Source organism: Nannospalax galili, unplaced genomic scaffold (assembly GCF_000622305.1).
Source record: "Nannospalax galili isolate Female #2095 unplaced genomic scaffold, S.galili_v1.0 scaffold888, whole genome shotgun sequence".
In the NCBI taxonomy this organism is placed as follows: Eukaryota; Metazoa; Chordata; class Mammalia; order Rodentia; family Spalacidae; genus Nannospalax; species Nannospalax galili.
Window position 1 is genome coordinate 48,917 of NW_008357921.1, and position 14,925 is coordinate 63,841.

The 14,925-nt window shown below is 38.5% G+C and overlaps 1 protein-coding gene across 3 annotated transcripts in view; it reads left to right on the plus strand.

Moving 5' to 3' along the window:
* The first annotated feature begins 3,370 nt into the window (after positions 1-3,370).
* Aspa (aspartoacylase) overlaps positions 3,371-14,925 on the plus strand; it is a 21,048-nt gene continuing 9,493 nt past the window's right edge. For 2 of the 3 annotated variants that reach the window (XM_008855607.3, XM_008855609.3), the window contains exons 1-3: positions 5,563-5,952; positions 10,266-10,461; positions 13,027-13,120. In XM_008855607.3, coding sequence (XP_008853829.1) covers positions 5,717-5,952; positions 10,266-10,461; positions 13,027-13,120 — 526 coding nt within the window. In that variant the 5' untranslated portion in view covers positions 5,563-5,716. Of the gene's footprint in view, positions 3,489-5,562; positions 5,953-10,265; positions 10,462-13,026; positions 13,121-14,925 lie in introns of those variants that run through there. The other variant, XM_008855608.3, reaches the window with a different exon arrangement.

The window sequence follows — 14,925 nt, forward strand, 5'->3', positions numbered from 1 at the left end:
CGAAGAGAACGATTCCTAAGTCCACAGCTGTCAAAACCAAATGTGTCTTGCCTAGTCTGACTGCATCTTTGAGCCCAGAGAGCTTAAGAGTCCCACAGGAGGGGAAGCCGAGGGTTGTGCTGAAATGTCAATCGAACAAGACAGAGAACCTACGGCAAGCCCAGTGCTCCAGGAGCTCAGCTGAGCAAAAGCACGTGGACCACAGAGCATCTACAAAGAAAGCAGAATGCTGTGACGGCCTGACCTCTCAACTCAAGTCCTGCCTGGAAAAACGAGGGTTTTCACCCTGTGGCTTTGGGCAGTTTATCCTATGTTTGCATTTCCTTCCTCAGTAAATTAGCAGTAACAGCATTTGCTTAATTGCCTTAATACTGAAAGAGAAATTGAACCATTCTAGCAGTGCTTAATAAAATCCGTACGTCAAACTACCTGCTATTTCTTGGATACTTACAGTAAGAGCAGGTACTTATCTGAATTCAAAGATCATGTTCTCTTGTTACCCGATCTGGCTATTCAAGATTGGTGAAGAGGAGTGGAAAGAGCTGGCATGAAGGGCAAGTTGTTAGTAAAGGTCTAAAAAATATGAGATAAAAAAAATTTTAGGCACCGGGCATGGTGGCGAATGCCTTTAATCCTAGCCCTTGGGAAGCAGAGGCTGGCGGATTTCCATGAGCTCGAGACCATCCTGGTCCACATAGTTCCAGGCAAGCTGGAACTAGGGAGACCCTGTCTAAAAACAAAAAGAAATGGCAGAGGCTGGCGGATTTCCATGAGCTCGAGACCATCCTGGTCCACATAGTGAGTTCCAGGCAAGCTGGAACTAGGGAGACCCTGTCTAAAAACAAAAAGAAATGTTAGTACTTTCTTTGAAAATCAAATAAGAGTCCTAGGAGATAGTAGGTGGAGACTGATAAAATGATGCACAGTTTGGATGGCAGGGTAAGGAATAAGCTTAGAAGAGGGTCATTTTTAATTTGAAAAAAGACTTGAAAGGGGCTGGAGGGCTGGCTCAGTGGTTAAGGGCACTGGCTGCTCTTGTAGAAGACCCAGGTTCAGTTTCCAGCACCCACATGGTTGATCACAAGGTTCACAAACATCTGTAACTCCAGTTCCAGGGAATCCAGTGTCCTATTCACAATGAGTACACTTAGGCACATGCAAGCAAAATACTCATTAAAAAAAAAAAATTTAGGGACTGGAGAGGTGACTTAGCAGTTAAGAGCACTGGGCATAGTGGCACACACCTGTCATCCTAACACTAGGGAAGTGAAGGCAAAAAGATCAGAAGCTCAAGGTCATCCTCTACTATAAAGTGAGCTTGATGCTAGCCTGGGCTACATGAGATCCAGAATCAAAAAGAAGCAAGATGACCTCCGAGAAATGGTTCAGTGGTTAAGAGCACTTGCTGTTCTTGGGGCTGGAGAGATGACTCAGAGGTTAAATGCACTGACTGCTCCTGCAGAGGACTGGAGTTTGATTCCCAGCACCCACATGGCAGCTAACAATCCTCGGTAACTCCAGTTCTAGGGAATCTGATGCCCTCTTCTGACCTCTGTGGGCATTGCATGACGTGGGTGCACTTGCATACAAGCAGGCATTACACTCATACACAGAAAAAGTAAAACTTTTAAAAAAAAGAGAGAGAGAGAGAAAAGACTTAGAATGACAAAATGAGAAAATTGTTATTCCTCATAGTTCCAGATATAAGACAACCTAAAATATGAATAAAATAAGCTTCAAGGAAGCAGATTTTCACCTGATACATACATGTGTGTACACGTACACAAATACCCACTCAAAAAAATTAACTTCTTACTTTAAAAAGGAATGACAATGAGATGTGGCTCCTTGATAGACTCTAGCATTTACAAGATCTTAGGTAGGCTCCTCAACACCACAAAAGTAAACAAATAAATAAACATAACCTTAACTCCATTGTGAGCAAAACCCTGTGATGCATCTTTAAGGGCTACCAACATGAACAATATGGACTTCTTCTAGCAGTTCATAAACTTATCTACTCTTTTCCTGTTTTCATAGTTGGCTTCAGTTGTCCACTTAACACACCTGGGTAGAGGGAACCTCAACTGGGGAGTTTCCTCTATTGGAGTGACCTGTGGGCATTTTCTTGATTGTTGAATGATGTGGGAGGGCCAAGCTGACGGCAGGTGGTGCCATTCCTGGGCAGGTGGTCCTGGGTTATATAAGAAAGCAGATTGCACACAGGCCAGGAGAGCAAGCCAGTAAGCAGTGTTCCTCAGTGGTCTGTGCTTCAGCTCCTGCCTCCAGGTTCCTGCCTTGGGTTCCTGCCTTGACTTCTTTGATGATGGACTGCAACCTGTAAGCCAAAAAAGCCCTTTCCTCGCTAAGTTGATTTTGGTAATGGTGTTTATCACAGCAATAGAAAAGTAACTAGAACACCTGTCTTGTTCTAGTTGTCATTTATTTCTACTCGGAAAGTTGATCAAGATGGCTGACTTCAAAAGGGCAACAAAGGAAGGATAAAATTAAAGTAGTAAGAACAGTTTGACTGCCTGACTACTGGACAATCACATTCTATATGAGATACATTGTTTATAAATTAAACATAAGATCCTCTGTGTCCCAGTTATAATGTTTCAGAAGCAACCTCACCTTAAATCAATCCCAGAAATTTTGTAGGAGATAAATTTATTGAATAGCCAGAACTACGAAATCAAACTTTAGTTCTCCTTTTGTTTTAAACAATATTATTTCATTTAGAAATTAATAAAATCAAAGGCTGGTGAAATGGCTCAGTGGTTAAGAACACTGGCTGCTCTTGCAGAGGACCCAGGTTCAATTCCCAGCACCCACATGGCATCTAACAACCATCTGTAACTCCAGTTCCAGGGATCCAACACCCTCTTCTGACCTCCATGGGCATTGCACAACATGGGTGCACTTACATAACATCCAGACAGTACATTCATACACATAAAATAAAATAAAAATAATAAAATTAAAATAAAATCAGTGCTCAGGAGACTGAAATAGGAGGATCACACTATTAGACTTACTCTTTGTGTGTGTGTGTGTGTGTGTGTGTGTGTGTGTGTGTGTGTGTGTGTGTGTGTCGGGGGGGTTCCTTCAGACACAGGCTGAGATGGAGATGCATGGGAAACTGACTTATCAGGAGATGCTTCCAGAAGGAACTGAAAAGGGAGTATGGAAGCAGGGTGGCTTTTAAGTACTTCAGAACATTAATAATCAATAGCCAAGTGAGAGACTGACAACTAGAAAGCAGATTCAAAGAAGAAACAAACTAATAAAAATATGTAGTTTTTTTCAGGGCCCAGTGTATTTTCAGAAACAGAGAGTTGGTGCCTTGGAAAACAGGGAGTTAAAAATCTTTTGGAAGTTAACTTGGTATAAGAGTATCAAAGCCTCTGTTGCTCCAGTTCTAAGGAAATGCTTTCCTTTTTCTAACAAAGATTTCTACAGAGGACAAACTGTGCACAATAAACAAGGTAAGTATAAAAATTACTGCAGTGCATCCATTGCCCACTAAGTTATTCATTTGGACTTGTAACAGAAACTTTATGAATGTGAATGTGTATTTCAAAATGCTGACCTGTTAAAATTCCATATAACAAGCCTCAAAATGCAAATCATTGGTGCCAGCCATGAGTAACTCAAGCAGCATTTCCAGAGGAGACTAGGGCAAAGGACAGAACAAACTGCGGATCAGCAGGAAAGAAGCAAACACAGCAGAGTGTTACTAATTCACCATAGTTAATTAAAATAAAAGGAGCAAGAGAATTGTCATCTCTGTACTTTTGTGGACTTTTATCATCTCTCTGAAGTGTAAAGTGTATACTAATGTAGATAGAAAATCAAATGCTCCAGGGACTTTATCTTAGATTACAGCAGTAATTTCAATGTATAAACTTAGGTTTAATTTGCATTTTTCTATCTCTGCATCATAATCTCTTAAATATCAAGGAAGTGGTTTATTAAATATTATAAAACTTTCCTATTTTATATTTCCATCATGTATTTTTTTCTGTGTTTTGTGATTCTACACTGTGTTGGCTGTTTATATGAACTCTGAAGGACCAAAATTAGAAGTTCAGAGGAGTCCAAAACTAACAGAGGCACCCTATTGTCCTGTGAAAAACAGTGGACTTAATGAGAAACATGGATCCCAGGCCTGGTTTTCTTTTATGTAACTGTGGAAACTTAAGCAGGTTGCTTAACAGTTCTTTCTTTTATCCCTGCAATGGGGATATTAGTCCAGCCCATTCTATTTTATAAAGTGGATTTATGGATAAATTGAGCTAATGTACGTGGGAAAACGTTATAGGTTAAACTACTAGGCACTGTAATGACTACTTTTGTTGTAGCCTTCCAAATAACCTGGCATTACTAATACATAATATTTCTAGTATTGGAGTGTGTTTGACTTTCTGTGTAAACTCAAATCAGATTTGACTCAGAGTCACTTCTACAAAGATATGTAGTCATCTTAGATATATATGTAGTCATCTGGATACTTTCTCCTGATAAGACCCCTTTAGAACAACATATTCCAATAGAGGGTCTTTGATGTCAGTAAATGAGACCATGTCTGTATAACTTATACTATGTATAATATGTGTTGTTAATATGATATATATTATGTTCCAAGACATTTTCAGGCATCACAGAGATTTGAAAATTACTAACATTACTAGTCTATATAACTTATACTATGTATAATATGTGTTGATAATATGATATAATGTTCCAAGACATTTTCAGGAATCATAGATATTTGAAAATTACTAACATTTGCTTTTGATTTAGTATTTGGACAAAATTTCTAAAGAAGTGGACATAGAATTATGAAGATCTTTATGAAGAAGAAATTAAAGATGTTTCAAAGTCACTTTTATTTTAAAAACTATAATTTATTATTAATGTGTGTATATGATTTGTATGTGAGTACAGGCACAGATATGAGGTCCAAGGACAACTTTCAGGAGTTGGTTCTCTCCCAGGATTGAGCGCAGGGAGTCAGGCTTGGATGGGAAGTGCTTTTACCCACTGTACTTTTACCCACTGAGCCATCTCACTGGCCTTTCAGTCACTCTGATCCCAGTGATCTGGGTTCTTGTGTCTCTGACTGTGAAAGTGAATGCTGAAAGAAAAAATACTGGTTCAGGAGGAGCATCAGCCCTTGGCTGTTAATGGAAATGAGACTCCAATATCTTCAGATCATGAAAATGTCTGTGCCCATTTCACAAGTGTTTTCAAATGTCAGTGGAAACATAAATACTGAATGGGCCACATTTTTATATTTTGGAGGATTGGGCTTTATATATTTTTATTATTATCATTATTTATCATGAAAGCCCTGTTGGAGGGCATTCTAGCTGAACAGAAGACAGAATTTTTACCTTAGTAGAAGACGCTAATTTATTATTGTACTTAGATCTGCTGACCATCTGAGGGAGTTAGAAGTTAACAGCTGCATCTCTGTTTGGTCTTTGCATATTTTAATCCAAATATGGTAAAGGGTTGGGCTACAGAAGGGAGTGTCCATAGAACAAACAGCTCAGAAGCTGTGACAGAAAAAAAATTCTAAATATTCCACTGTACTTTGTACTTTGGTTAAAGTCTTACTTAGACTTAAATTTCTAAACTTTTCTTGGGAGTTAACCTCTGTTTGACCTCTATTCTGAACTGCAGAAATCAGACAAACCTACTTGGTAAAATGGCCTCATGTTGGGTTGCTGAAGAACCTATAAAAAAGATTGCTATCTTTGGAGGAACTCACGGCAATGAACTGACAGGAGTGTTTCTAGTCAAGCACTGGCTAAGGAATGGCGCTGAAATTCAGAGAACAGGTCTGGAAGTGAAACCATTTATTACCAACCCAAGAGCAGTGGAAAAATGTACCAGATACATTGACTGTGACCTAAATCGTGTTTTCAACCTTGAAAATCTTAGGTAAGACTCTGTTCTATATTCTATGAAAGTGGGTATGTGTGAAAAGTGGTAGCTGTTGTGAGAGAGCACGCATGTGCACATGATAAATAGTCGTATCCTTACATAGAGTGTCTGTACTGAATAGGTCACTTTCACTTTTAATCACGCCCCATTGTGAACTATGTACTTCCAAAACTGGGTGTTCACATGCTCTTCTGTAAACTTTATTAAACACCACGCTATTCTTCACTAATTTTTTTATATTTATTATATACAGTACAACACGATACATAGGAAATTTTTTATTTTAAAATGATATCTTGAAAAATACAAATATAATCCTGTTCAAAGCTGGCCTGGGTTATATAAGACCCTGTCTCAAAAAATAAAAGCCTAAATTAGTTTTGGTCACTACACTTGTAAACTTGTTTACTTTCTAGGAAATTCACCTGCTATGTTTTCTTGAAACTATGTTTATGGTAGTATATAAAGTTCTAACTGAGAAAAATTACAAGGTTTTGAACAATTTGTGGAGTAAAAGAGTAAGTATCCATTGGCAGAAAGCATCAGGCCACTCTGTGGCCTAAGGATAGATGTATTTCTCTTTAGTGATGGATTATCATCCTTGAGAAAAAGGAGAGCTGAAGATATTGTCTCTAAGCCTTCTGAATTAGAGTTACAGATTATTTGTAATACATTCCATATAGTGTATGCCATCATAATACACTAAGTTGGTAATTACCATTTTTTGTTTTTATGCTGCCAAGTGTTTACCACTCCACTTTTTACCACTCCTTTCATTTATCTAAAAACACTATTAAACATCCATTTTTCTTACTATGTCAGGTACTGTGAAAGTACAAAGCTGTGTACAAGACTGTCTTTACCCCCAAATGGTTAGTAGATTGCTAGCTAAGATACAGACAGCCAGAGAAACACCTAACCACACTACTTTACATACTTATTTTATTTGTTTACTATACTCGATTATATAAGGCCATTTTCCTGCAGGTGCTTTGGTGCTTTGAGCATATTACCCCACCATGGTTTGCTACACAATGTACTTGTTCTCTGTGTCTCTCTCTCTCTCTCTCTCTCTCTCACACACACACACACACACAGACACACACACACTCGGCTTCAATCATCAGCCCTTTTAATTCACAAGGTTACTCCTTTTCTGAGAGACCCCCTCAATTTCAACCTCTCCCTCTCCCTCTCCCTCTCCTCTTTCATACTGGGTTTGAACCCATGGCCTCATGCCTGCTAGGCAACTATACCCCCAACTCTCTTTTATTTTTTATTTTGAGACGGAGTCTCACTAAATTAACCACCCTGGGCTTGAACTCACTTTGTAGCCCAGGCAGGCCTTGAACTATTGATCTTCCTTCCTCAGCCTGCCAGTTAGCAGGCATTATAGGCCTATTCCATTGGGCCTAGCTATGTACTTGTTTTTTGATAAATGCTAAGTTGTGATAGAGAATTCCTAGGTCTAGTCTTACCACAGAACAGAAGGTGAATACTGATTTTAATAAAAATATGCTCACTTTATAAAATATATAAGAAAATTATATAGCAGTCATACTTTGTATGCCAAATGATTTTTCTAGCATGAATTTCAATTTCAGAAATGCTTTATCTTCATAACTGACATTATGTCAGTACAACTAATATTTATTTCCCTAAAATAGCATCAACTAACTCATATTTTATAAGATTTGTTAATAAATGAATCTTTTAATCTGGATGTCAACTTCCCAAATAACTCTGAATTTCACTAGGTAGAATTTTCTTAGTAGGAACACCGAATTGTGTGCCTTTCAAGACTGCAGCATTTTAACTGGATTCACCGTCTGCTTCTTGGTCTAATACTAGTCATTTCTGACTCAGGGTGGTTATGAAGCTATGAGCTAAATAAACCAAAGGACTTAGCCTCCTAAATGCATTCCTTTCCCTATATTCCTCGTTTCAGTAATGGCACCATTACCCACCAAATCCCCTTTAGAAGGCATCTCAGTCTCAGTTCTCCAACCCATGTCTAATAGTTCTGCACAAGAACTCCACAAAGCAGCCAGGTCTGGGGATCACAGGTCTGTAATCTCAGCTGCCCAGGAAATTGAGGCAGGATAAAGCCAGCCTTGGCTACAGAATGAGTTAAGGTTACCCTAGTTCTTATCAAGACCCTGTCCCAAAATAAATAGTAAATGTGGGTTGGGAGTGTATCTCAGTTGGGAGGGCACTTACCTAGCATGCATGAGACCCTAGGTTCAATCCCCAGTTCTGTAAAAATAAAAAAAAATACAAATGAATTCCACAAAACCAGCCTTCTTCTCCCTTCTCCCTGCTGTAAATTCATTTCTTCTGTGGACAGTTAGAATCACCTCTTATAGGATCTACATGTGTCCAGTTTTTCTCAGGTTTCCTGCCATCTGTTCTCCATATTGTAGCCATAAGAATCATCCTAACATGGAAATCTTATGCCTTTCTCCTGCTGGAAATTCTTTTAAAGCCTCCTGTCCAGAATAGATCTAAGCAACCTGTTGCAGTAACCGCTGACAACATCCTACATGGGTCTTGCCACTGCCTAGTCTTTCAGTTTGATCCTGTAGGACTCTTCAGTGGTAACTAGACCCCAGGCATGAGAAGTCAGAGTGTTTGCTGTCTCTCAGAACTTAAATCTCTAAAACTTTGGTTCTAAACATCTGAGTGGGTAATGGTGTCATTTATCCAAATGTATTAGAATGCTCTAGAAATAATAAGTTCTGACCTTTGCAGGCATTGCATGATGTGGGTGCACTTACACACATGCAGGCAATACACACATACACATAAAATAAAAATAATAAAGTGTTTTTAAAATAAAAATAAATAAATCAGGCAGTGCAGTGGCTCCCTGATGTCATCAGTGCCTCAGACTCTTGTCTTCCCACTGTACTTTTTGTCACATGCACCTTCTCTTCTTAGGATTTCACTTCATAGTCACAAAATGACTGCCACACCTTCTTGATTACAGTGTTATTTCCAGGCATGAAATACTCAGGTACAAACTAGAAAAAATAGCTAGAGAATAGAAGTAGGTGGAATTATATAGAAGTGTGGTTGAGCCAGATGTAGTGGCACACACCTTTAATCCCAGCACTCAGGAGGCAGACTAAGGTGGATCTCTGTGAGACTGAGACCAGCCTGGTCTGCATAGTGAGTTCTAGGCCAACTTGAGCTATAGGGAGACCCTGTCAAAAAAAAATGTGGTTGAGTGAGTTAGTAGAGAGAAAAAAAATTTTAAACCCTTATTGTATATATAGTAGCCTGATTGTATAGGACTATTACCCCAGCTAAGGCAGGAGGCAGGAGACAGTCCTCCTGCCTTGGCTACATACAAGCTCAAAACTAGCCTGAGAAACTTAGCAAGACTCTACCTAAAAAAAATTTTGAATGGTGGGAGGCCTGTAACTCGGATAACAGAGCTTTCCCCCAGCATATATGACGCCCAAGGTTAAGTCATCCTCAGCACTATAAAAAAAATGGTACTCAGTAAGAAAAAATGTAAACTATCGTAAACAGCAAGGAGAAAGCAGACAGAGACCAATTCAAGAATACAATAATCACCTACTAACCCCTGTCCCAGAAAAATACCTATATGTATATTTACAAAATATGTACTTTTGGAGGCCTTTTGGCTTGTCATTGGTAAACCTTGTCCCTAGACCACTAGTAGTTCCTAGCCTTCAACTTAAATACCTAATAAAGCTATGAGCACCTAAATTTGACCTTTTCTTGACATTAGAACTAGAGTGAAGGAGAGGTTTGTGTTTCATGACCTCACCCATAATGAATAACCAGTGCACCACAACTACCAAGAAAGTGCTTATCAAATTAAAGGATGAATTTTATTCAAGGTTGAAGTCATATGATAAGTTCTATTTGAGTTGTTCTGCCTATGACCAGGTACATAAATCAACCTAATTATTTTGTACGCATGCCAGTGCAACATTATTATGGAATTAACTGGATGGAGAAAAAGTGTAATTTTCATTTACAGAGGTTTCAAGTAAGTTTTCATGTCTCTCCCAGATTTTAAATATTTAGGGTTTGAGGCCAGGCATAGTGGTTAATGTCTTTAATCCCAGCACTCATGAGGCAAAGACAGGCCAAATCTCTGTAAGTTCAAGGTCAACCTGGTCTACATAGTGAGTTCCAGGCCAACCAGTGCTATATAGTGAGACCCTATATAAAAAAATAGATGTTTGAAGTTTGATAACTGATTCTTTGTACACTGTGTTCTGTTGTGTATTGGCCATAGATGTTGTTAATCTTTTTCTTTCTGCTAAAAACAGCAAAGAGATATCAGATGATTTGCCATATGAAGTGAGAAGGGCTCAAGAAATAAACCATTTGTTTGGTCCAAAAAATAGTGAAGATTCCTATGATATAATTTTTGACCTTCACAACACTACTTCTAACATGGGTTGCACTCTTATTCTTGAAGATTCCAAGAATGATTTTTTAATTCAGATGTTCCATTATATTAAGGTAATGTCAATGTTATTAACTTATGTTAGCCTGGGATCTTTCTTTTTAAGTCATTTAAAGACATAAAACCCACCCACAGCTCAGGGACCATTGTGGAAGACAGGGCAGAAAGATTGTAAGAACCAGGGTTGGTGCATGAACATAAGGAAACAGGCTTTCAGGCAACTGGGAACATGCTCAGATGAACTTGCAACAATGGTGACAGCATGCACAAGACCCATACTGACTCTATCAGACAAAACCCAGCATAGAACGAGGGAAATGGGCAGCAGTCCCCAGCCCTAGCCAAAGAACTATTAGCAATTGATTACTGCTAGATGAGGGAAAGTAGATCTTCTTTAAGGAGAGACTCTGGGTAGGCTGACTAGACTCCAATGGATGAACTTACACTGAAGGACCTCTGGGTACAAATGCTTGACCAGATAACACTTAACATATATGACAGAATGCATGAAATCCTGTGGGGGGGAGGTCTATGGGGGAGCATGTATAGGGGAGGGGGTCTAAATTTGATTAAGATCTATTACCTGAAATACACAAAAATAATAATAATAAATAAATAAATAAAATATATTTTGAAACTACCAGAAAAGGGTCAGGAAGGCAAGAGAAATAGAAATGGATTCTGTTCCATAGCCAAACTGGGAGATTGGATGAGGTACTGTACAGGACACAGAGGCAGCTGTGATGGGCAGGAGAAGAGCAGAAGAAATAAGTAAAATAATAACCGCAATAAAGAAAATAAGAAAACATTTGTGGATTTTTGTGTTTATAAAATTATAAATTTTAGGGGCTGGAGAGATGGCTCAGTGGTTAAGAGCACTGGCTGCTCTTGCAGAGGACCCATGTTTGGTTCCCAGCATCCACGTAGTAGCTAACAATCATCCCCAACTCCAGTTCCAGGGAATTCAACGCCCTCTTCTGACCTCTGTGAGCATTGCATGGGACAGGCGCGTTTACATACATGCAGGCAATACACTCATACACATAAAATTTAAAAATACTTTTAATATTTTTATTGAGGTTTTATTATTTTCATACAACAGTTCTTAATCAAATTTAGACCGCCTACCCCATCCATGCCTCCCCCATCCCTCCACCGGACCTCATGTATTCTGCCATACATGTTAAGTCCTATCCAGTCAAGCATTTGTACCTAGATGTCATCCTTCAGTGTAAATTTGTCCACTGGAGTCTAATCAGCCCATGTAGAGACTGTATGTAAGGCATACTCTCCCTCGACCAGTAGCGATCAGTCTCCAATAGTTCTCAGTCTAGTGCTGCACAGCTACAATGGAGTTGATAAAATTAATACCAAAAATTTAAGTGATGTGGTTGAAGGGTCTCAATGACAGCTTTTTAAGAAGCTCGAGAAATCATTTAATGCTGACAAAAGTCCAACAATAAAATATTTGGCTTCCTTTGTCCTGCCCTTGTCCCCATGTGATTTCAATGAGGACACGCATCTGATCTTTTATTATGTATCTCATGAGTACTTCTAGAGTTTAGCCCAGGTAGCCAGGAGAATCCTTCCATGCTTTGATGATATGGCTGAATGCTAATAGGACTGATAGATACTCAGCTCATCATTTTATGGCTCAAAAAATCTATAGAAGGAAATATTCAGCCATCCAGTGCCTATAGCTAGAAAAAAAACTGGAAGAAAACAACAGCAAAAATACAAATAATGAGTTTCATATTTATTTCTTTATAATGCATATTCTTCCTTCATGGATGCTTATATGACTTAGAAAGAACTTCCCTCAGACACCAGATATGGTGGTGCATGCCTGAATCCCAGCACTCAGGAGGCAGAGGCAGGGCCAACCTGGTCTACCTAGTGAGTTCCAGCCCAGCTGGGGTTACAGGAGATCCTGTCTAAAATGAATAAAAATAAAAAAATGAATTTGATTCGGTGGCCAGTAGAACCTGAGTTCAAATCCTGGCTTTCTTACTCATTAACTTTGGACAAGATAGTCCTCTCCAAAAACCTTGCTTCTCTCATTTTCTAAAATTAGCGTAGTAACACTTATCCATTCCACTGCTAAAAGCCTTCAGTGAGATAAAGTGACATACTTAGCATAAGACATAGCCTACTGTAAAGGGTAACTATTTTATTTCCCTTGATCTTTGACAGTGACTAGCTAGCACTTCTGGCAGGAAACCACAATGCAACTATTCTTTTTTCCTCATTGAAGAGAAAGCTGGATGTTTGGGTTATAAGATATGGAGCCATATAACTCACATTCAAATATCAAACTAAGAGCAGGAGGAGGGGACCTGTCCAACATCTGTAGAGACCTGGACCTTTGATTTTGGCCCTGGAGAATGTTTTCATGTACATTTTATCCAAAAAGCTAACATAATTTGGCTTTATATATGATTCATTTGTACATTTTCAAAGCTATAACAACATTGGGTTTTAGAGAGTGTTTCATAAGGTCATCTGGCTAATTTTAGTTGATGAAATAAAGCATATTGGGGGCACTATTGACTTTGTAGCAGCTATGAGAACAAAGCATATGGTCTTTTCACACTAAGAAAGAGGTTTCTGATTTTTTTCAGACTTCTTTGGCTCCATTACCCTGCTTTGTTTATCTTATTGAGCATCCTTCCCTCAAATATGCAACTACTCGCTCCATCGCCAAGTATCCTGTTGGTAAGTCAGATTTCTTGTTGGTATAGCTAAATAACGTACATCCTTGTTGAAACTCTGAGAAATTGGTAAAGAACATTTCTAATCCTTGCATATTGTCAGTGCCTATGATTATCAGGTAATGGGCAGGTTAAAAATAGGTAGGCTCTAATTCTACCTAGTTTTCTGAATTTCTCTGAGTGGCTATCTGGTTTTATTCATATTATTTCTTCTGCTCTAACACTCAGTCATTTAAATTAGTCTGACAGATTTCTCCTTAAGACTCAAGTAAAATGTCACCTTCTATGGAAGTGTCTCTGTCTCCACTGAATTTGTATATTCAATAGATATTTATAATGTGTCTGCTAGAGACCAGGACTGTGCTAGCTGCTTGGGCTATAGTGGACAAGGCAACAAGTCTTACTTCAAAGAGGTCCCTATCTAATGAGAAGATGGGAAAGTAACCAGCTAATTACTACACTGTGATCAACTGCCAGAGTAGGGGGAATTCCATTCAGTTTCCTGAGAGATCTGTTAGTATAATTAATTATCTATAGCTACACTGTAAATAAAACTGCTAATACAACTTAAATTCTATTTTGTTAGATCTCAGATGGTTTAAGCAAGAGAATTTCAGAGGAAGTTGGCAAATAATACAAGCAAATGAAACTTTGAAAAATATCTCTGGATATTCAAATAGTGATCTTTTATTTCATAGTTAAAGAACTTAATAATTACAACTTGATAATTTTATCCAAATATAGGTATATAATATAGACTGACTATCAAAGTATCAGTACATAGTTTTTTTTATTTTTGTTTTATGTGTATGAGCATATTGCTTGCATGTATGTAAGTGCACCTGTGTCAGACAATGCCCACAGAGGTTGGAAGAGGGTGTCAACTAACTCCCCTAGAACTAAGTTATGGATAGTTGTTAGCCGCCATGTGGGTGCTGGGAATCATACCCAGGTCCTCTACAAGAGCACCCAGTGCTCTTAACCTCTGAGCCATCTCTGCAGCACCCAGTACATAGTTTTAATAGACCAAAAGTAGCTTTGGCCTGGGAACATAGCTCTGTGGTAGTGTTTGCCTAGCATGTGCAAGGTGAGGTTCAACCTGGGTGGGTGGATGGATGGATGGATGGATGGATGGATGGATGGATAAGAATAAACCAAAGCCTAAGTGACAAAGGATAGGATAAGGCTGTGGGAGTAGCTTAGTAGAACAGCACTTGCCTAGCATGCATGAGGGCTTTGGTTCTATCTCCAGCACAGCGATAAATAATAGTAAATAATAATAATGATGTAGGATACATGTCATAGTTATCTTTGACACTTAATGAAAGGATAAGACTTCTCAACTTTGAAAGATCAATCTTGGTCTATGATACGTATGTTCAATGCATTTCTTAGCTAGAAGAAATATCTGCTGATGTGTTCGTCCCTTCCAAATGGAGCTAAGTCTTTAAAACATTTCAACATGAGAGATTATTAAGTGCATTACAAATTACAAATATTAGTAGGTATTCCTTCCAACTTCAGTACTTTATTTGGAGTATATTTATGGCATAATGAAAAAAAACTTAAGATCAGAAAGACAATCCTTTTGATTCAACATTTTATAGTGCATGAAGAGGGTTTCCCCATACAAACTTACTTCAATGTCTATTAACTGTATATAAAGGTCATTCTAATACCAAGTTGCCTAAAGTGTAACATCAGTCTAGGTAAACTTTAGCCTAGAAAGAAGCAGTATGTTGCAGAACCTCATGATCAATCCCAAGCATATTCATATTCATTCTCCCTCCCTCCCGCTCTCTCTCTCTC